General features: G+C 43.4%; 1 protein-coding gene across 1 annotated transcript in view; it reads right to left on the reverse strand.

Moving 5' to 3' along the window:
• CDH1 (cadherin 1) overlaps window positions 1-23961 on the reverse strand; it is a 61566-nt gene extending 37605 nt beyond the window's left edge. Inside the window, exons 1-2 of the mRNA XM_027847591.1 lie at window positions 23792-23961; window positions 22649-22763 (exon numbers count right to left, since the gene is read on the reverse strand). Of these exons, the coding sequence (XP_027703392.1) occupies window positions 22649-22763; window positions 23792-23848 (172 nt within the window). The 5' untranslated portion in view covers window positions 23849-23961. The remainder of the gene's footprint in view (window positions 1-22648; window positions 22764-23791) is intronic.
• Between the last annotated feature and the right edge of the window lie 63 nt (window positions 23962-24024).

Consider the following 24024-nt stretch of genomic DNA (forward strand, 5'->3'; position numbering starts at 1 on the left):
GGAAAAAGCAGAGATTCCAGGGATTTAGCAGATTATAGGACTCTAACTGACAGGGTTTTCTGGCCGGCAGCCTCAGGTATTACTCAGCACTGGACTCATTGCAGGCATTACCCTAGGGAATCCAAATAGAGTGCTGGGCACCAAGTCCTCCGTGTGCTATCAGACTGCATGGACTGTGTCTGACTCAGGAGACCTGGGCTAATCTGCCTCGCCCCAGATCCAAGACTAGCAGAGAGGGTTATGGCCACCAGAATGTTCTCCTAAGTGCTTAGGGGACGGCCCTCTAGCACTTAGGCCTGGGTCATGTTTGGTTTTTGATGGGAACAGCTCCCAGCTTGGTTCTATCAGGCGTCAGAGTCTAGGCAAGAACCCAAAAGAAAGGAGGTGGGTTCCTCCCACTCAGGAATGCATAAGTGGTGGCAACCTGCCCACCTAGGATACCCACACAGAGGAACAAAGGGGGCTTTGAACGTTACAGTAACCTACTGACCTACTTCACCAAAGTGAAGGTTTTGGTAAATTGGAATAGATTTTAGTGATCATCTAGTTCATCATCCTTATTTTACATATGAGGCTCAGAGAGATTAAGAGACTTGCCCAAGGTCACACAGCTAGTTGGTAGTAGAATCCGGGTTTCCTCTCTCCCAGTTCTACTGTTCTTCTCTGTCTTTTCACTTAACCTCCAAGAGCTCCTTGGAAGAATGTTCTCTACCTATGTCCAAGAGATTTCTGCTCCCGGCTTTGGGGCACCCATCAGTGATGTCACAACCTTCCCCTTTATCTCTTCTGAAAACTGCTATGGCTCTGAGCTGTTTCTTGCTCCTCGGGTAGATTTCCTGAAACTGATCAAGACTGGCCCTATTAATTGGTGAAGGTAGACTACATGTCTTGTTCCATGCTGGCATCTAGGATTAATCTTCTTAGGTCCTGCTGCCCACCAAGAATGGAGTACCAGGACTCCTTGCCCAATAAGAGAAATCCCCCTTTTTCCTGATTCAAAACTCAAGAGGATGGGCTTTTTCAGATCTTCTTTTAGGAAGTGTAATTCTGCCTCTTGGCATCACAAAATTTCAGAAATGGAAAATTTTGGGAATTTCAGAAATCTCAATGGCCAGCTAGGTGAACCAAGAACTGAAAGAAAAAAAATATTCACCATGGCACTATGGCACCCTGAGAGTGGTGAGGCAAGCTTGGCTGATGACCGACCTTTTTGGAAGTGGGGCAAAATCCAAAGACCTAGCTTCTATGTCTGATCTTTACCACTCACCAGATCCTAGGCAAACAAGTCACTTAAAAAGTCTATCCAAGTGTTAGGTAGCCTCATCTGGAAAATGGGATAACTGCGGCCTTCCTGTCCTTCCCATCTCATGGCTGTCGTGAGAATTCAGTCAGCAGAAACAGTGAAAGCACACCTGTGTCCAGAATCAGGGTGCCTGTGGACCAACACATTCTCCTCATGAGATTCCTTCCCTTCACAGCAGTTGTGAATATTATCTATTAAAGTACTGTTAAAGCAGTGGCTAGGCTACTTATCCTTCTCATCAGTGCCTCCAGGGGTGGGGGCAGGTCAACAGTATTTTCTTTTATCTCTGCTTCTAAGAATATCCAAAATGGCCCTAGGTCACAATTCCCCGACCCTTCTCCCTCCTAAAATAAATGAGAGTAACAAATCAAAGTGGGGAGTGGGGGAGGGGAGGGAAAGAACCAAGTTCAACTGGCGGCTTTACCCAGTCCAGAGAGAAAGAAAGAGGGGAGGAGGAAGGGAAAGAGACAGAGGAGGGGGGGGAGAGAGAAACAAAGAGAGAGAGAGAGAGAGAGAGAGAGAGAGAGAGAGAGAGAGAGAGACTGAGACTCTCACTCTTTACTGATTAAAACAAACTACCATAGAGATTGCTTAAAGGCCTTTCACAGTGGGAATTGTGAGTTAAGACCTTGGAATTTTCAGTTAAACTATTATTTCCTTGTAACATGTAGGACAAGTTACTGTTTCTCAGAGCCCTACAGCAGGCAGGGGAAGCAGCAAGGTGGCCCAGTAGATAGAGAAATGGACTTGGAGTCAGGAAGACCTGAACTCACAACCTATCATAGTCCTTTACTAGGCAAGGGACCCTGAGCAAATCACTTTAACCTCAGTCTGCCTCAGCTTCCTCATCTGTGAAATGGGAATATTAGTAGCATCTTTCTCGCAAGGCAATTGTGAGGATCAAATGATATAATGTTGATGTAAAGTGCTTTGCAAACTTTAAAGACTAGCTATTATCTCTACTTCTAGTCCAGTGAAGGACACAGTGGTCCACTTCACAGTGCGGCCTAGGCAAAAGACCACAAAGGTACCTGCAGATGCCATATTTACTGTCAGGAGTCAAATGGGTTTGAAGTCCCATTTCCAACACTACCTGTGCTAAGTTTTTGTCAAGTCACTTCTACTGGGAGCCTACATTTCCCCTGCATAAAAATGGCGCCAATACCAGCACTAAGGACACCTCTCTCCAGTGGTTGCGCACTTTTGTAAACCTTAAAGCTCTAGAGAAAGGTGAAATATTCATATTAAGAACACTGCCGGGGAGGGGAGGGGAGAATATGGCTCATTAAAGCATTTTCTAAAATGCTCAGAAGAAAACAGAAGTTCAGAAGGAAACACAGACAAGCGGGGCAGGTTTGAAAGTACCATCTTCAATGTATTAAATACTTTAAAAAATACTGAGCAGAAAGATCCCTTCACAACTTGCTTCTTTACCGATGCGTGTGTCCAAATTCGATGTCCCTGATCAGGGGATTCATTCTGCCCATCACTCTCACACTCTCTGGGGCCACTTATCCCTTTCCCTCTCCTACCTTGCCTTTCTCTACCTTTTCATTCCCAGCACAAAAGAAGCCAAAGTGGGTGTCATATTCCAGATGGGAGGCTGTTTGTTGTCTGAGACAGATAACCACTCCGCATCTCATTATGTTTCAGCTGCAGCTGGATGGACTGAATTGCTGACAGTGCAGTTGGTATGTTGACACTTGACAAGGCCCATTTATACAAGGCCTTTGGGGAATTTAAATAGCACAGAAAGCTCCCTCTTTATGTAAATAAAATCAGCTAAACACCTTGGAAATGCTAGGGTGTTTGCTGCCAGGTTTTATCCTGACAAAACAGGTTTTTTGGTCCACCGGGGAGATACTAGAAACCTTAATTAGTCTAAGCCAGAGTTCCCCCACCCTTTTTTAAGTGTTAACACCCAGAGCATCTCAGGATGCTTAGAATAAAGTAGCCAAGAGGGCCAGATGCAAAGATTCCTGCCAAGAAAATCAATTTCAGAGGAGAATTATGCATTAACTAAATGCAAAGGCAGTCATGCCGTGGGATGAAGCAACCAGCTAGCTATCAATGCCAGATTTAAATACTTTATCTTCTCATGCTTAATGCCTGAATTCTGCTTAGTGGGCAGGGGACAGAGGTTACCATTTATCAGGAGTCAGGGGAGGTTAGGACCAACAGAGCTTCAGGTACTCTTTCCAAAACACCCTTTTAAGCCATTAGACAAAGATCTTTGAGAAGCCACAGTTTTGATTATATAATACATCAGTTATCTCTAAGTGTTCATTTTCTCCTGAAGTTCAGTGGCTGTGGTTCCCAGAATCTTTCTGGTTTATGGGAAAACTGTATGTGTAGCAAGGTCGTTCACACCAGGCTGTTCCAGCAAGGGTCACCTGGGAATGTTCTGCAAAGCTCAAGAAAGGAGCACCTTTAGTCCAGAAAAATATTGGACTATTCTCTAGCTGTTAAGTATGCACAGGAGTAATTTACAGTGTGATTTTTTTTTTAAATGCTAAACACAGGGTTTGGTCCTGGAAAGAATCTTGGAGCCCACCTAGCCCAACTCCCTCCCCTCCTTTTACAGATGAGGAAACTGAGTTTAAGGGAATTGTCCAAAGTCCCACAGGTGGGCATGTAGCAGAGCCAGGATTTTCCCTTATGTACCAGTCCTCCCACTTTTAATCTTAGCCAGTGACTTATTTTGTTTTAAAGCACTTCCCTGGTTGTATAATTGTAACGACTAGGGTTGACCTAGAAGAAGATATGAGAAAATGTTCCATCCTTCCTTTGCTCCATAGGTTTCCCCAGGCCCTCACCATAAGCTAGAACCATCGCTGGCCTGCCCTGGTAAAGGGGAAGGTTTCCTAAGCAGGAAAAACCCCACATGGATGAAATCCAGGTGACCCCAACACAAATCACTGCTTTTGGAAGGCAGCTGAAGGCAGAAGACTGCCATGCGTCAGATTTCCACACCAGCCCTGCTTTATTAAAGGGGAGAGATACTTGACGTGGCTCCACCAGTTAAGAGTCCTAATTACACACTTGGGTTGTGTGTGCATGAGTATGCATCCCCATATACAGCCTCTCACAAAGAAAAAGTTCCTGTGCTTACAAATGCCCATATTAATATAAGAAATGCCTCAAGTGATTCAGTAATCCCACTGATGCCTATAGATCTGAGCATGAGTTGGGTGAACAGACACAAGACGGATAGGGCAGCTAATTAAAAGGCAAAGATGCTGCCACGTTTTGAACAGACTGGGAAGGTCTCCTCTGCGGGGTCCTGCCAACAAGTAATTCCTGTGGATGATGTTGGGGAGATGAAGATGGCTGGACACAGCTCCTCGGCATCTTTCCTGAGGACAGACAGGTGGTGTAGTGGCAAGAACACTCGATCTGGCTTTGGAGGAGTTGAGTTCAACACATCTCTGCTACTTCGCACCACCACGGACTTCATTGTCCTCATGTGTAAAATGGGGTAACAGAATTAAATAAATAAAAAAAAAATTCCACAGCTATGGAAACTTCCAGCACTAAATCCTATGACCATGACCTTCAATCCATGATCCAGGCTGATCTTTGGGAACTATGCCTTGGACAAAAGAGAGAGAACCCCATTCTGGAAATGTTAGAAGTCTCATCTATTGACAAACCTAAGTATGATGCATTTTGGTGGCCTAGTGGATAAAATATTGGGAGTGCATACAATTAAGAAGACCAAAGTTTGAATCCTACCTTGGACCCTTACAAGCTGCTCGACCCTAGGTAAAGTCATTTAACCTTTCTCAACCTCAGTTTCCTTATCTGTAAAATGGGGATAATAGCAGTAGCACCTACCTCAAAGGGTTATTTTAAGGCTCAAACAACATAACATGTAAAGCATTCTGCAAACCTTTAAAAGTATACACACAGATACACAGACATACACATACATTTAAAGTGCTATCGTTATTGTTATTAAATTAGAAGTGAAGCTGCAAGATCAAGTTTTTTATTAAATCCAAACTAGCCTCCAAAGATTTAGTGCCTACTACGTTATACGAGGGGCAACTAGGTGGCACAGCGGATAGAGTGCTGAAGCCGATAGAGCACTTACTGGCCCTGGAGTCAGGAGGATCTGAAGTCAAATACAGCCTCTGATACTTACTAACTATGACCCTGGGCAAGTCACTTCACCCTGTTTGCCTCAGTTTCCCCATCTGTCAAATGAGCTGAAGAAAGAAATGGTAAACCACTCCAGTGTTTTTGCCAAGAAAACCCCAAATGGGGTCCCGGAAGAGTTGGACGAGACTGAAACGACAATAATGACATGTTATATGAGGCACTGAAGGCGTCTGAGAGGTGTAAAATACTATTGGATTTTTCTGCCATCAAAATCAAGGAGAGCACAGTTACTCAACAAAAACAAAAATAAACTCACATTAAAAGTCATAAATCATTGCTACAGGCCATGATCAAAACCTGGGTGTTTTGAACACTTTTTTGGGGGAGCCCTTTAACCCCTTGGACAATTTTACAAAGGCTCTGGACCCCTTTTCTCAGACTTTAAATGCAGAAAATAAAATACATAGGATTACATAGGAAACCAACTATGATGAAAAAAGTTATCAAAATATTAAAAACAAACAAACAAACAAACAAAAAAACCTGCTGGTATAGACAATGAAGGCTATCAGGCCAGATCACAGTGGGCTGAAGTGGGCTGGCACTATTGAAGCCCATTCATTCGAATATTTGGGCAAAAAAGGAAACCAGATATGACTTAAAGTATCGACATATTTTATCGGATAGCAATGAAAGAACGCTTGATAAAAGCATATTTATGGAAACTGCTGAGGTCAGGGTATTATAGAGGTATAAGCTAATTTGCATCAATTATCCTTCCTTTGGCATCCAGGAAGAGGTTTTTTTTTTTTATGTTTACTTTAAAATCCTTTATTATAGTTCTTTCCTCCAAAGTTCCATGGAATCCTGGATCCCAGAAGTCTATATGCGTGGTGAATGGAAAACCTGCATGCAGGGCTAGCCAAGACCAACCAGCCAACCAAAGTTCTCCCAAACCTACCCCCCCCAAACTGGCCAGGGGATGAATTTGAATCAGGGCGGTTCTTAAAAGACCGTATCTCCCAAGTCACTGAGGCAAAACATCTACATTCCTAGGAGGGGTATATCCAAAATGAAAAATCAGGGGAAAAAATGTAAAATCCAAAGAAGGGTTTCTACATAGCTCTTTATGGAATGAACCCAGGAACAGGACTTTCTCAAAAACCACAAAGACACTCCCTGTACATTTCCCATTCAACTCCGTTTTTCCTTTGCTAGCACCACAGAGACACTTTATATGGCCATAGGCATGAGTCAGCAGTGGGTTTCTGTTTTAGCCACTTCACAGTTCCCATGCTCCATACTCTCATTAGTTGATGAGTCATTTCATTATTGTTGGAGAATGGTCTCCCCACCTTCAGTTATTCACCCACCTGAGGGGGTATGAGTAGATACTTATCAGTTACAGTGGTCAGACCTGGATTTGGTGCTCAACATTTTTAAGGGAACTGGTAAGTTTTTTATGTTAAGAGATTATATTAAGGCTTATAGAAGATGAACCAAGGTCAAAGTAGAGTTTGACATCTTTTATGTCACAGGCCTCTTAGGAAGTAATCCAGTGAAACTTATGGACCTGTTCTCAGAATCATGTTTTTAAATGCATAAAACCAAATCCATAGAATTACAAAGGAAATAAAGTATTAAAATTCTGATTTTGCACACACCCCCCAAGCCAAGAGGACCAAGGGCTGAAATAAAGCCTAGGTGGAATTATTGCTCTAAATGAACTCCCCTCCACCTCTTAAAATCTCTAGCTTCGTTCAGGCTCCATCTACTCCATATGTGTTTTTCCTTCTAGTTGGTAAGTGTTGTCATGGGCCCAGATTGATGGTGAGGTCCTTGAGAGAAGAGGCTGTCATTGGACCTACCTACAGAGTGCCAACTACTTCTTAAATGCTCATTGACTGATTAAAAGAAAATGGAGAACTAGTTTGTGGATTATGCTTAGAGGCAAGAAAGCGAAGATCACTTCAGGTTCATGACTAAATAAATGCCATATCCCAGATGAGGGCTGCCTTTCTCTCTAAAATGCTTTATACACCTTTTGAACTCCAGATGATTTAAATTTTAATGCCAAATCCATATATTCCTTTCCATAGACATACAGTGAAACTTCATTCCTCTAAGAAAATGCTTCACAGAAGGCAGAATCCCTTCTAGAAAAAAACAAGACTTTTGGGAGTCTTAATAAGCCCAATATAAAAATGAAATTGTATATACAACAAGATAATAGTTTAGAGCAGCTTAAAAACCTGTGAATAATGATTAATCAGCTAATCAAAATTTTCAAGGGCAATAAACGATCATGAGTCCTACAATCCAATTACATTTCAAGATGTGAGCTCTGCCTAGTGACAAGCTGTTTTTCCTACCCTATCTTTGTCTGTACTATCCAGGACTCCTTCTTCCCCCCCCCCCCCCCCCCCACTACCTGAGGGGTAAGGAAAGTGGGAACCAGGAGCCTTGAACAATTGACTCTCCCACCAAAAGCCTCACCTTCCTCATTCCTAAACTAAGAGGATTAGACTGGACAAGATGAAGTGTGAGTTTCTTTCAACTCTAATATTCTTAGCTGGTTTGACTGATTGATTAGAGGCTGAGCACGCTAGAATGCCCAGTAATGAGGGAGGGGCAGGATCAGGAGGCTTCTAACAAATTCCCTAGTTTGGTGGGTGGGGCCGGGGCCGGTGTGTATAACAAAAACAAAAAACCAAAAGTCAGACCAAGACCATCCCCAGAACAAAAAGCTCCTGATGCCTCTAGGATAAAAATAGAAACTTCTGCTTTGTGATATTTAAAATTCTCGACAACCTAACTTGTTATCACCCTTTGTCCACCCCCAAACACAATCTACTGACCAAATCTATTGGCCTACTTCCTGGTTCCCTCTATAACAGTTCATCTCTGGTCTTTTACACCTTTGCACATTCATGAAATGTATTTCCTCTTCACCTCCCTATAGACTCTGGACTTTCTCTGCCACTCTACCTTTAAAAAAGTTTCCTCTGATTGTTGGGCTCCTCCCAGAACCTCCATCTTAAAGAAAGTGCTCAGGCTAGCCATCTCCAGGCCTCCTGATCTATATCTGGCCACTGGACCCAGATGGCTCCAGAGGAGAAAGAGAGGCTGGTGACTGCACAGCCTTCCTTCACATGAATCCAACTCACTTCTGTGTCCTGGCATCACCTCCCTGATGTCCTGGTCCTCTTCGAGAATGAAGAGCAAACAACACCCATTCTTCTCGGGGCCCTCCATCCTGACTATAGACTTCTTTCTCTACCATGCCTCCTCAGGGGTACCTACCTTCCCTCCATTCCCCTCCCCACTTTTATGTGTAAGCTCCAGGAGGGCAAGGACTTCTGCTTATATTTGTATTCCCAAGAGGGATAAGCATTTACACAGTGCCTTTTATGTGTCAGGTACTACGCTAAGTACTTTACAACCCGGCAAGGTGGTTGTTCAGTCCTTTTTCAGTCCTGTCCCACCCTTCGTGACTCCATTTGGGGTTTTCTTGGCAAAGATATTGGAGTGGTTTACCATTTCCTTCTCCAGCTCATTTGACAGATGAGGAAACTGAGGCAAACAGGATTAAGTGACTTGCCTAGGGTCACCAGATTTGAACTCAGGAAGATGAGTCTTCTCACTCCAGGCTCAGCAATCTATCCACTAAACCACCTAGCTGCGCCCCTTTGGCCTATAGGTACTTAATTACTCAAGGACCACAGGAAGGATGGGAGAGAAAAGCATACAAATCTGACCATCCTAGATTTCCAGCTAAAAGGGATCTTTCTATGACAAGCACACCCCTTTGTAGTTGAGGACACTGCAGCACCCAAAAACTTTAGGTCCACTCTCAACACTCTCTCCGCTGCATTCACCAGGCCTGCTGCTTCCCTAAGGAGAAATGCTCTTCCAAGGTAAACAAGACGAACCTAACTGGGGTGGGGAATCTGGAGCCTCGAGGTCACATGTGGCTCTCTAGGTCCTCAAGTGTGGCCCTTTGATGGAATCTTCACAAATTGAAACTTCGCAAGTTTAGATTTGTCAAAGGGCCACACTTGAGGACCTAGGGGGCCACATGTGGCCTCCAGTCTGCAGGTTCCCCACCCCTGGCACATTCTTTTTCGGGCCTGCCCCATAGCTCTAAGTAGGAGATCAAAAGGAAATCTCTTCAGCCCGGGTCACCAAGAATCCCAAGACCTTTTCTCTCCACCCTGGGGGGGGAAGCACCCCAAACTGGCTTCTCCAAAATGCTTGGTTTGATAGTCAAATGCATTCCAGGCTGCAGTTCCATCATCAGCCAGGAGGCTTACAGAACACAGTTCAGCTTCCCCAAGCACCCTTCCTACCAACACAGCCCCACCTACTCGGCTAGGCAACTCTTAAAATATCTGTCTTCCAGGTTTATCAAGTTTGAGTTGACAAAGACCTCCACCCTATCCCCATTACCACCTTTGCCTAAACAGTTCTCCCTCCCAGGAATGCCTTCCCTCCTTCCTGAGCAAACTCAGTCCATCTTTGAGGGCTATCTCTTCAAGGAAGCTTTAACTCTTCTTTCTGGTCCACATTCATCTCTCCCTTCCTCCCATTCACCAATGGGAAATTGTCTAGACAATTAATAATTTCTTGTTTGGTGTGTATAAGTGACCCCCCAGCCTTCAGATGTCTCCAATGCTTCAAGAATCATTCCCTGGCTGAATAAGTTGTGGTATATGAATATAATGGAATACTATTGTTCCATAAGAAATGATGAGCAGGCAGATTTCAGAAAAACCTGGAAAGACTTATATGAACTGATGCTGAGTGAAGAGAGCAGCACCAGGAGAACGTTGTACACAGTAACAGTAACGTTACACGATGATCAGCTTTGAAAGACTTAGTTAGCTCTTCTCAGCAATGCAATGATCTAAGAAAACTCCAAAAGACCCATGATGGAAAATGCTATCCACATCCAGAGAAAGAACTAAGGAGTCTGAATGCAGATTGAAGCATACTATTTGCTCTTTTTTTTTTTTGACTGTCTCTTTCTTGTGGTTTTTCCCTTTTGTTCCGATTCTTTTTTCACAACATGACTAATGTAGAAATATGTTTTATATGATTGTACATGTGTAGTCTACATCAGATTACATGCCATCTTGGGGAAAAAATAATGAAGGGAATAGATTAATTTCTCTAGCCTTATCTTGTAGGAGAGGAGGCAGTCTGTGAAGAAGAGAGGTCCAAGGCAATGGGTCCATCAAAAGATTATTACCATTAGTTATAATAACAGCTAACATTTATATAAGGCTTTAAGATTTGCAAAGTACTTTACATATGCTAATATCACTTCATTCTCACAATAATCCCATGAGGCAGGTGCTATTATTATCCCCATTTTACAAATAAGGAAAACTGAGGCAAACTGAGGTTAAGTAACTTGCTTAGGCTCAAACACCTAATGAGTGTCTGAGGTAGATTTTTTTTTTTTTAGGATAGATCTTTTTTGAGTCCAGTCCAGTGCTCTATCTCCCTTGCCACCTGGTTGCCTCTGATTATGCACAACAAGCTTATGTTTAAGGGATTAGCAATGACTGCTTTAGATCAACCCCATATGAAATGAGGCAAGTATCCTGACACTCTTGGCCTAAGCTGAAAATTTCTCTAGAAAAATTTTGTCTGTGGTTCATTCCTGATTTTGACCCATCATCTGTATCGATACCACAAGACAAAAACCTTAGCACCAGAAAAAGCACCAAGGGAAATTTGCTTCAGTTGCTAGGTAGAATTATACTAAACCCCAATCATACCATCTTGTTTATTTTTCAACCTTACAGCACATAAGTCAACTTACAATAGCCTTTGACTATTAAATATTAGACTAAATATTAAATTTAAATTAATTAAATATTAGACTAAATATTACTTCTTCGGAGGAACTAAGCAACATATAGGTAGGGAAATTTCTTCATTTTTTCCCTTCAATAGCTGGTCATCTTTAAAGCAGACAAATGATCTTTCCAATCCTCAGGAAGCTGGCTTGCTAGAGGGCACAATGCTAGCTAGCCCCTCTGACAGTTGGATGAATTCTCCCTGGCCCTTAATCCTGGCCCATCACAACTTGGACTGGCTGGATGTGATCCTGAAGATCTTGGGGAAGGAGGAGGGGAAAATTTGGAACTCAAAATCTTATAAAAGTGAATGTTGAAAACTAACAATAAATGTTAAAAAATAAGAGAATAGATTAATTTTTAAAATTAATTTTATGGAGTTTTTAAAAGCACGTTAACCTACAAAATTTCAGAAAAGCCAGGGGTGGGGAAGACAAGTTTAAACATAGAACTGAGCTTCAGGAAACTGAGGGGACACCACAGATCTTCCTAGGGCCCTATTCCACAAGCCAGGAAACCACAGCAGGGAAGGAAGGAGCCATGGTAACAGACGGGCTATCAAATACAGTTGTCCTTCAGTTTCTCCATAGGGTCCTATTTCCTCCTGGGGAAGGAAAAAGTAGGCCTGGAGCCAATCCCCTCGAATCTGAGTGGAAACAGGTTGGGCTGTGGCACCTGTCGGTGTGAAAAGATGAGGTCACCAAGAGCTGATTCAATCTCTCACCTACTAAAAGCACAAAAAAAAAGAGACAGCCCATCAGGTGCCAGTGATTCAACTGCCTTCCCTTCACCACCTGTCAATATTAAATGCCCAGTTACTAACATGCCACAGTCGAGTCACCCGCTTACCTAAAATTAAGAGCAGTTGGCTTTCAATTTAAACAGGAAATTCACAAGGGTACAAACTGGGCTATGATCTAACTTCCTTATCAGCATTTCGTTCACTCCTTCTCATATATACACATTAAAAAAAAGAAAAGAAAAAGAACCTATGACTTTATTTCTTGTTCCCTCTAGAACCAATAGAATGAGTTGTGTTTCCAGTTCCCTCCAGAACCAATAGAATTAATCTGTGAGGCTGTCTAAAGAGAATGGATCCCTGAATACCCCAAAATACCAACTCTTCAGTAGGAGAGACGGGAGTCTAGAACACTCCTATTCTATGAAAGAGTCAAGAGAAGGGGAGATCTAAAGTCTAAAGAGAGGTGGGGGGAGATGACTACTGAAAAATACAGAAGTGGTTAAGAAAGAAAAGGGGGGATGGGGTGGAAATCTCTTCCTGTCGGTCACGTAGGTGCCAGACACTATGCTAAGCACTAGAGACAAAGAAAGGGGGCAAAAACACGGTTCCCAATGTCAAGAAGTAAACATCTAATGGGTGAGACAACATGCAAGTATGGGCAAACTAGATAAATACAGGATAAATTGGAGATATTCTAATACTGAGATCTAACCATGCTGGAAGGTGGCAGCTAGGGGGTGCAGTAGATAGAGTGAAAGGCCTGGAGTCAGGAAGATGAGTTTGAATTTGGCCCCAAACACTAGCTGTGTGACCCTGGGCAAGTCACTTTACTCCGTTTGCCTCAGTTTCCTCATCTGTTAAATGAGCTAGATGGAGAAGGAAACGGCAAACCGCTCAGTATCTTTGCCAAAGAAAACCCCAAAAAGGGTCACAAAGAGTCAGGCATGACTGAGATATTCATAGGATCCCTGGGTGCCAATACCCCATCTGGGAAGTCATATTATCTCCAAACCAGCTCAGTACCCAGTGGCCTGCTTAGGTTTGAGGAATCAGTAATTCACCAAGGCAGGAAAGCTTGGGGAAAACATAGTCATTTTCCTCCTGACAAGGGACAATATGGGTAACACCCGAATCCACAGGGGGATGGAGGGGGATTGTAAGATCACAGAATTAAAGCTAGAAAGAATCTTAGAGATCGCAGGATCTTCCCAATCTCATTTTACAGGCCAGGGAACTGAGGCCCAGAGACCTTTAATGACTTGCTCATTGTCACCTTGGAACTAAGTAGAAAAACCAGAAACTGAGTGAAGCTGTCCCAACTCCAAATCCAGCACTGAATTTAGTTGCCGTTCTGACCTGGAATGCTCTTGTTTGCTAGCTGTGTGGGCTACCAAAAGGTCACCTCCGGTCATGTCTTTCCCTGAGCCTTTTATTCTCATAAGAACCTTGTGAAGTGGTTAAGTTCAAATATTATCACCCCCAGCTGACAGACGAGGAAACTGAGGCCTGGCTAGGGTTCACATAGCTAAGAAGAAAGATAAGGATTCAAACCCAGTGCTTACCTTATTCCCAAATCCTGTGCTCCTCCTACTATAATACCCTATGCCCCCCCGTTCATCTATACTGGTACCAGATCAAAAATGATATAGCAAAAGCATGCTTAAGAGCTAACAAAAGGGATTTTCCCCTCCAAGAGCATCTCCATTCTCTGTTGTTTAGTTATTTTTTTTCCAGTCATGTCCTACTCTTTGTGACCCCATTCGGGATTTTCTTGGTCAAGACACTAGAGTGGTGTGCCATTTCGTTCTCCAGCTCATTTTAAAGATGAGGAAACTGAGGCAAACAGAGTGAAATGGCTTGCCCAGGGTCACACAGCTACTAAGTGTCTAAGGCTGGATTTGAACTCACGAAGATGAGTCTTCCTGAATTCAAGCCACAGAGGCTCTATCTCCTAAGACACCTAGCAGCCTATTTCTATTCTATAGCCAATTAAAATGAATTTTCCTTGGGAAATCAAAGCAGTGAAGCTCTTCAAGGCACAGTTCAAATTCAACCTTCTCCCTAAGCCCCTCCAGAACACCTCCCTTCTAGGTCTTACTTATCGGTGGTACTCCCCGAGTCATCTTTTCAAGTACAAAATGTCTTATGATCCAGGTGGGAGATTATCACCACCAGGCCAACTCCAACCCCACCCCTGCCCCAGGAACCAGCATGCTTTTGTATCATATTCCTCTGTCCTGCACTTCCTAGCAGGGGTGAGTGCCTTGCACAGGGTAAGCAAATACTTCTGGGTTCATTAAAATTAAAGGAATTCTGGGGCAGCTAGCTGGTGCAATGGATAGAACACCAGCCCTGAAGTCAGGAGGATCTGAGTTCAAATCCAGCCTCAGACCAAATACTTGACACTTACTAGCTGTGTGACCCTGAGCAAGTCACTTAACCCCAACTGCCAAAAAAAGAAAAAAATGAAAGGAATTCTGAGTGGCATTTTGCCCAAAAATGACCAACAATAATAGGATATTGTCAGACCACAAGAAATGAGGAACATGGGGCAGCTAGGTGGCGAAGGGGATAGAGCACTGGCCTTGGAGTCAGGAGGACCTGAGTTCAAATCCAACCTCAGACCAAACACTTGACACTTAGTAGCTGTGTGACACTGGGCAAGTCACTTAACCCCATTGCCTAGTAAAAAAAAAGAAAGAAATGAACCAAGAGCAATGTACATGATGGCATGGCTAACAAAACCAGTAACACTAACATAAAATGCTTCCAAATTTGGCTTAGTTGCAATGACCAATATTGGTCTCAGAGAATTGAGGAAAACAAATGAGAGGTGAGGAATTCCAAGTGGGAAATGATGCCTATACCCTCAGACTACATTGTCTTTTCAAAGGATGACTTTGCCCAAGTGTTTCTTTATTACAAGAGAAAATGCAATGGGTGTTAGAGGGGGAAATAGTCCTGGTGTTTAAAAAAAAAAAGCATGAGAATTATTAATTAGGGAGAAAATAAAGAAAAGAAAATAAAAATTAGGGAGAAATATGAATAGTAAGCTTCTTTTGAATTAACTTCTATAAAGATCTTTTGCTAATGACAAGAATTAAAACTTCCTAAGATGGAGATTCTCAGGAGAATTTTGATGAAAATATTACTTGGAGAGAGAGGAGGTGGGGGGAGAGAGACAGAAGAAGAGAGAAAGAAAGGAGAAGAGGGAAAGAGAGGGAGGGTGAGACTGAGACAGAGACAGAGAGAGAGACAGAGACAGAACTTCTGTAGGGCAGCATAAGGTGATTGACCACCAGTGCCATCTACTTGGTTTCCAACCTCCAAAATCTTAACTTCTCATCTGGTGCTTCCTTATTCAGACATGTGGAACACAAGATGCCTCACCTGATCTTCACACCTGGGATGCAAATGAGCAGCTCAGTGCTAGGAACCGGAGGGGGGTGGAGATTAAGTGAGATGGTGCACAAAGCTCCACTTTACCTGGATAACTCCTGCAGCATCAGTCAGCACAGGTAAGGTTACAAGAAGCCGCTGTCCTGGCTGCAGCCTCTAATTCCATCTCATAACAGCAAGGTCATCCTTTCCTAACAAAATTCACTTTACTATCATTTCCCTCTAGGGAGGCAAGTTCCTCAAGGAAACACTAGTTCTAACCAAGTCCCTTACCCTCTAGGTTTTCAGTTTCCTCATCTATAAGAGGAGGAGGTTAGATTAAATGATGCCTAAAGTTCCTTTTGGCCCTAACAGTCTTGTTATGCGTTCCATAAAATGAAAGAATAGTTTCAATGTACCCCACCATGGGGATCTGTCTCAATGACAATGCCTAGGCCAATCTTCCAGAGATGGGATCAGTGGATTGGGAAGAGCTGCAAGTTCCTACTCCAGAAACTACCCTAATCTTAAATGCATTCAAAACTGGGAGAGTATTTTAGCATTTTATGAGTGGTTCTAATTATTATATGCTACAATTAGCCAATTATCCCACTAACCCCTAAGACATTGACCAATTAGTTCACCTGCAACTTCACTTATTTTTCTTTGTAATATTTGTAATATTTGATTTATCCCCAATCACATATAAAGACAATTAACATTCAATCTTTTAAAATTTTGAGTTCCAAATTTTCTCCCTCCCTCACCTCCCTTCTCTCTAAGTTTACCAGTTTTTCAAAAGAAAGTGCAAACCTTTCAATATGTTCCTATCCCGATATTTTAGAGGATATCCCCTCCGATGAATTCAATTGGAGTAAAATCTTACTGAATACAAGTCTCAATGAAAATTAGCCCAGGAGAGGAAGTTTAAGCTTGGGTATGGGGTATTTAGAATGATATGAAAAAAGCCAACAATTTCTACTCTTTTACCTAGAGTACCTAAGAAGGAAAAAGACAGAAAGATTCCACGTATTTAGAGCGGGGTTCTTTGTGGCATCAAAACACTGGAAACTAAGTAAGTGCCCATCAACATGGGCTGCAAATACTGGCTTCTAAGTGGAATGGAATATCACTGCACTGCAGCAAACTGTAAAGGAGAAATTCCAGAGAAACATGGAAGACTTGTATGAACTGATTAGAGCAGAGTAATGGGAACCAAGAACTACAAGAAGGCAGAGAAAATTAAGTCTAAAGGCCAAGTGATTATAACAACCAATCCTGGTCCTGGAGAAGAAGGGAAGCTCTTCCCCCTTTCAGTAAAAATGGGGTGAGAGAACTATGGGTGTGGAATGTTGCATATATTATCAGATACAGTCACTATGGTGCTTGGTTTTATTTAACTGGCTTTTTAAAAAAAAATTGAATATCTAAGCATATCCAGAAGCATATTCAGAAATGACCAATTAGAAAGCATCAAAAGTGGGCACTGGGTGGCACATGCCCACAATCCTTGCTACTGAGGGAGGCTGGTGGATTGATTGAGCTTGGGAGTTCCAAAGGTTAACTGATTGGATGTCCCCACTAAATCAACAGCCCTCTCCCTTGTGGAAGTGTGGAACACCTAGCTTCCTAAAGGGTAACAAATGACCCCATGTAGAATACAGATTGGGGCAAAGCTGGTCAGCCAAGGATTAAGAGCCATGAGCAACACCACACTTCCAGCCTGGATAAGAAAGCTTACTGGCTTGCCTGATGTCCTTCAAGTCTCTAAAATCTCATGTACAGGAACCTTCCTTTCCCAATCCATCTTGGTTATAGTGCCCTCTCTGCATTGATCACTTTCAATTTACCCCTGTATATAGTTTGTGTGGACATAGTTATTTGCATGTTGTTTGCATGACTGTGAGCTCCCTAAGGGCAAAGAATGTCTCTTGCTTTTCCTTATATCCCCAGTCTTTAGCAGTGCTGGGAACATAGTAGGTGTTAATTGCTGTGAAATGTCTCTAGAAATTGAGAGCCACTGACCAACTAGAAAGATAAGGAAGTAGGAGCAGCTAGATGGCTCAGTGGATAGAGAACACTGGCCCTGGAGTCAGGAGGACCTGAGTTCAAATTAGACCTCAGATCAAACACTTGACACTTACTAGCTGTGTGACCCTGGGCAAATCACTTAACCCCACCTGCCTAAAAATTTTAAAAAAAATGTAAAAAAGAAAGAAAGAAAGAAAGAAGGATAAGAAGTAGTCCCCTCTTGCCCTGCTTCTCTTCCTCCTTCCCATTAGGTTTCACAATAAAATCAGACTGCTTTTTCCAATCTAAAAAAGCCCACCTCCAACAGGCTGTACTAATCAAGGGTGGTGGGAAAAACCAGACTGAATGTAATTTTTCTAATGAAAGGCATTCTGATCTGTGGTAGTGTTTGCAGAAGGATGTTTGCTTAGTACACATGGGGAGTCAGGCAAGGAACTCGCCTAGCTTGTTTGATAATCAACTACTAAGGGGGAGAGGGAGAGAGAGAGAGAGAGATAGCAAAGAAATGGAGCCCAAAGGGGCACATGTCTAGGGATTCTAAAGCATGAAAAGATTACTAAAGTAGCTGCCAAATCTTACGGATCCCAACTCCACAAAATCTCTTGCATCACCCCACTTCCCCAACTCTACTCAGGCAGAGTCTGCCCTAATTTGGGCCCTTCTGACTCACCTAGACTGCTGCAATCAACATTAGCACCCCCCTCCAATTCACCTTCGACCCATCTGCCAAACTAGCATTCCCAACACCCAGATCTGACCGAGTTACTCAGCTCAAAAATGCCTTGATCTAGAACAAAATCCAAGCAGCCTAGCAGTTAAAGCCCCCTACCATTTGATGCTCACCTACCTTTCTAGTACTCTCTGGATTTAATTACTCTTCATTCCAATCAAGATGTGATGTCCCCTCAAATACAGCTTTCCCTCTCCCATGCTCCTGGTACACTCCCTCCTACTCCGTAACTCTTGGGATCTGTAACTTCCTTCTACACAAAGTCTTGTCGTCCTCTCTCCCCACCCTACTCCACGGTTGTTAGAGCTCCCCCTCTCAAAATTACAGAACCACAGAATTTCAGAATTGGAAAGGACCCTAATGGTCATAATACTACTAAACCCATAATACTACTAAACAATATAGCCAACAAGTGATTGTCTTGCCTTTTGTTTGAATGCCTCCAAAGAAAGGGAATCCCACTAATTTTTTCCTTACTTCAAGCCTAAATTTGCTTTTTAAAATATATTGTTTCTACTTAACCATGCACAGTAGTACGGAAAACCCTTGAGGGCAGGAATTGTTTGTCTTTGTATCCCCAGCCTGGGGACTCACACAGAATGGTACTAAAGAGATGTGTGTTGAACTTAATTAGCATAATTTCAGGAGCCATTTCTCTTTCCCCCTGCCCCCCATCATGGTTTCCTAATATATGTTCAGGATTTCTTAGGGGCAGCCCATTCTGCCACAGAGGTTGGGGACACATCAGAAAGGCTCATCTGTTAACAAACAGTCAATAAAGCAACAAGATTTTGTGAAGCACTTAGCATGCTATGCTCTGAGCCCCAAATGGTGAGGAAATGTCTGCTCGTTACAGTGTTGTTATGAGCAAGGAGTAAATTTGGATTTTAAAATGGAAAGAGGACAAGCAGTAATTTTCTCTTTAGGTGATTAAAAAGAAATACAGGAGAACACTTCTGAAAAGACTAGCCAACTTTTACAATTCCAGTCTCAAATCTTAAGTTGTTCTTTCTCTTTGCCCATTACAGTTTTCTGCTGGAAGAACTAAGCCTAATTCCTTTGCCAGAGAAAAAGGTATCCCTATGAGACATTGTTATCCTTTGCACACAAGTCTTATAATATAGTGGTACATAAATGCATTAGGGAGGAGGCATGCAAAGAGCCCTGAGAAGTAGGAGGGGAAAGGTAATGGGAAATTGTGGTGTGTATCCAAAGGCTTCCTGAAGAAGGGGGCCTTTGAGATGGGCTTTAAAGGACAGGCAGAAAAACCAAACGGCTAAGAGGATTGAGGGAGGGTATTCTGGATATATAGAAAGATTATCTAAGGGACAGACAATAGTCCAATATGGTTGCAATGGAGAGTCCATGGAGGGGAGTAATTTGAGATAAAGCTGAACTTGAAGGAGGGATGGAGGGACAGAGACAAAGAGGGAAGGGAAGGAAGGAGGGAGATGGAGGAGGGAGGTACCTACCACTAGTTTTCCTCACTGGAATCTGCAGCAGATACTACATCTATCTAATCTTTACTGATGATTCACCCAATTTGATTCAGCCAACATTAATTCAGCACCTACCTGGCAAGATGCTAGATGTACAAAGACAAACACAAAAAGCTATTGCCCCCCCCCCCAAATATCAGTTATGTGTAATGTGTCCAGCATCTAACAAAAAAGGTGGGAGAAAGTCCCAAAGTGTTGCCTATAGTAGCATGGACCTTAGGGTCACAGATGTAGAGCCGAGAGGACCTTAGTGGACATTTGAGTCCAACCTTCTCATCTTACAGAGGAGGAAACTGAGGCAGAATGACTGACACACAGCTGGTTAAATATCTGAGGTGGGATTTGAACCATGGTCTTCCTAAGTTCAAGTCTGGCAGTCTAACTGCTATATCTCTAATGCCTGCCTCTGGTCTTCCTTAAATGCTGGTGGACAACCCCTGGTACCTGAAAGCATAGGCCTTACCCTTCTTTGACTTCTCCCTTTCTGTAAGGCAAGAGAAGCAGGAATGCAAGTTTCTTAATAGCTTTCTCTTTAAGGCAGCTATGCATTTTTAGCAACACCTATCAGAGACTCAGGTAATAGAAGGAAGAAGGAACAATTTAGGGTCAGTCACATTGACTACAGGAGACAGAAAGGAATTCCAAAATAGGATACAGCATTTGCTTTCTTAGACCAGTTTAAGTAGGCATCAGACATATTGAGTCTATCAACTTTCAACAAATCTTTCAAGAGTGAGGAAAATGGGGGATCAATGATGGAGGATGATGTATGGAAGATCTCTGAACCGATGGGCAGAAAAACAAGGCAACCAAAGCTCAAAGCCAAAAAAAAGGAAAAAAAAAAAAGAACTTTCTCTATAAGAAAATACATCCAGGAATGACACAGGAGAAAAATGATAAGCTCAACCATTTTTCAAGTTACAACTTTTCTATGTTATTACAATCTGGCTTTCTAGGTTCCCTTTATGTTTGGTCTTGCCCCAAAGGAATGTAAGCTCCTTGAGGGACTGATTTTCTTGTACTTATATCTCCATAAGAAGTTAGTCATTTCCAGTAACAGATACAAATCCATAATGTAACCCATGGGCCTTAGTCCCATTCCACCAACAGGGATGAAGATACTGTTATATTTCCAAATAGCAAAGAAAAATCTTCGAAGTAAAAATGGAAGGAGGCTGCAAAGGGCTAGAGAGTAAGGAGTTAAAAGCAATATTTCCCTTTGTTTCTACTTTTGTTCTACTACTATTCCCTCAATGTTTGATAGCTTTTGTTTCTTCAAAGGAATTATTTTGTCTAGCTTTATAAAGTAAGCACTTTGCAGCTGAATTGGTAGAAGCAGTCTGTAATTTAGGTAATATAACTGTTCTTTATTATATTGGCATGGTCCAACCATGCACAATGAACATCCCTTTCATTCTTTATGTTCTCTATGTCTCCATTTCCCCCATTGAAATCTTTCATGTCCTTCAGAATCTGACTTGTCTTAACTCCAACAAATCTTCCTTGACTATTCCAGCCCTCTAGCAAACATTTATTACATTCCTTATATACACCGTATTAAGGGAAATACTTCAATTATTCAAATTTCGCTAGTGTCTACATAACTAGTAGTGTGAAGTATTCCTTCAACTATCCTCCTAACCTTTCAGCTTCCAATATTTATGCAAGCATATGCAATGGAAAAGAGAGGCAGGGCACAGTGTTGAGTGACCTGGCCTTAGAGGTCAAGTTCTGCCAGTTAAAAGTTCCACAGACCAATCACAACCTCTCAGTGGTCCTAAGCAACTAAAAACAGTGGTTGCAAGATAGCTGCTAATCTATATTGGTAGAAACTCCTTTTACTGATGAAATCACAGGTCGAGCCAACATTTTACACATACTGTACATAAAGAGACACACATATTCCTACAGTGTTCTGCTATGTACTGGAGGGAAAAAATACAATGAGTAAATAAGATATGGTCCCTGTGCTCCTGCAACTTAGTTTAGGAACTCTCTTTTCCTCTGAATTCCTACAGCATTTGATGTATCACACAATTTAACTGTTCAATTTTATTTGTTTCCTAATTTCACTTGTGCTTATTTGGCCTCACCAATTAGGTTGCAAACTGATTGAAAGCAAGAAGAATGTGTCTAAGGTGAGATATGAGCTCAAATCTTGGACTTCAAATCCAGCACTATAGGGCTGACCTTGGAGTCAAGAAGCCCTTCTCTCTCTAAGCACATATTGGCAGTGTGACCAAGGACCAGCCTTCAGGCAATTGTCTAAAACTAAGTTACAGTTAAATTGCTCAGAAAGGAGTGGAGAAGTTTCAACACTGACAAAAATCACAGATCCCCATTTTTTAAAAAGTCAATGGAGAAAACAGCAGCTCTCACACTGAAACCGGAAGACAGCATATTTCAATCATTTAGCCAATGAATAATATTCCAAACTTCCTCCTCATTTGGCCAGCAAGACAAGAAACTCAAACACAATTCTGATAGCACTGTGATAACGACCAAGAAATGACCAAGTCACTCACATGCTTTTCCTCTGAGTCAGTTAACAGGGTTTTTTTTTTTTAAGTAATACCTATAGGAATATTATCAGTTCCATTTTTATCCCTAAGAAGAAAAACTCAGTACTTTGCAAAGGTGGGTAAGGGGTGCGCTCTTAAATAATAATTTAAGACTTAGATTTAGGTCTTGTACAAGATAATGGGACAAAAAGAAATGTAGAGACGTTGGCAAGTTCAATAAATATTTGTTGGGGCGGGGATAATTTCCAAAGAGAAAAGAGAATTCCTACACACCGGTTAATTTCAACACAGGAAACCCAGCATAAATGTTAATTTCATCAAAACTCCAGCCGGAACAGGAGGGGGCCAGTCCTCTCCCAGCTCCCTCCCCCAATTCAAGGGCCGATCACTTTCCTAGGTAATCGATTCCCCATCCACCCCCGGGGCTGGGCACCGGAACAGCAGCCGCCCTCCTCCCCCACAGGCCTCTTACCTTGGCCCAAGATTCGGCCTCGCTGCAGGTGTGCCCGGGACACCTCGAAGGTATAACTTTCGGAGGCAAAGCCCGAACGGCAATGCCCAGTGTTCTCGCAATGCCATAACGACGCCTGAGAGAGGAAGAAAAGGGGTTTGGGGTGACTGGGAGCTGGAGGGGATTGCCTTCCTCCCCCGCCCCGAAACCTGCCAGCCTCGCCCTGTAGGAGTGGGAGTGAAGACTGCCGGGTCCCGGGCCCTAGCCGCTCCCTTCCCACCAGAAATCCGCACAGCCAGCTGCTCCCAGGGGACTACAAGAGTTTTGCAGAGAGGGAGAGAAGCCGAAAGTCAGCTCAGTCCAGACCAGACGTGTCATCCTTCCCAAATCAACGCGGCGTGACTCCCCTCCCTCGAAACCCGATCTCATCCATCTAGAAGCCCTGGGTCACCCTCCTTCTATCCATCTGCCCTCCTCCAAACATTCACAGGATCCCCAACTCTCACTCTTAGTAGAAGATTCCCACTCTCAGAAATGTCCCCAGCAGTCACAGATCCCATCAACCCTAAACACAGAAGAGATTTCCCCTACCCCCCATACACTGGCTCTCCTCAGTCTCATCTACCCCCTGCCCAGAACCACCCCACCCCCACTTAGTTCGACCCTCAGGGCCAGTTCAGATTTCTCTCTTAAAATTTTGGGTACCATGTACCAGCCCTCCCCCCCCCACACACACCCCGGAGAAAAGGAGGAGGGAGAGGACGGAGGGAGTTGCCGGCTCGGCGCTGGGGTTCCCTAAGCCGTGCGTTCCCTACTTGCCCCTTCGAGGGGCACTGCGCCAACTCAAGGGCGAAATTAAAGTCCATATACCCTTCGAAAGCAAACTTCAGTTCTCGAAAGAGGTCTCGGGTGCTGGAGTTAGTTCGGTGACCCGTGGGGAGGAAGAAAGGAGCAGGGGAAGTGAGGGGAGCTTAGGGGAGGTGAAGAGAGGAATCGAAAAAAGGGATGGGCGTGAGGAGGGCTGTTCTGGGGGTAAGGGGCACGGGGTGGGATGAAAGGCCGGGGTCAAACAAAGTTCTCTCCAGGGAAAGGATCAGCGTCTCCCCACACTTCTCCTTCATCCACCAGGAAATGCCCCAACCCCAGCTCGCTCCGGGGCTTTACCTGAAGCAGCAGCAGGAGAAAGGTGAGGCTGAGAGACAAATTCCGACTGGTGCGCATGGTGGTGGCGCCGGGAGTGCGGCCGCGGGTGGAGTAGTAGTAACGCGGCTGGGGTTGCGGCCCGAGCGGCGCAGCTCCTCGGAGGCGCAGGTGGGCCAAAGGTTTTCAGTCGCTCCCAGGGGCCAATACTGCGGCTACCAGCCAGAGGCCAGCCAGGTGAGCCCCGAGGGACCCGC

The sequence above is a fragment of the Vombatus ursinus genome, unplaced genomic scaffold (assembly GCF_900497805.2).
Source record: "Vombatus ursinus unplaced genomic scaffold, bare-nosed wombat genome assembly UNPS02005286.1, whole genome shotgun sequence".
Classification (NCBI taxonomy): Eukaryota; Metazoa; Chordata; class Mammalia; order Diprotodontia; family Vombatidae; genus Vombatus; species Vombatus ursinus.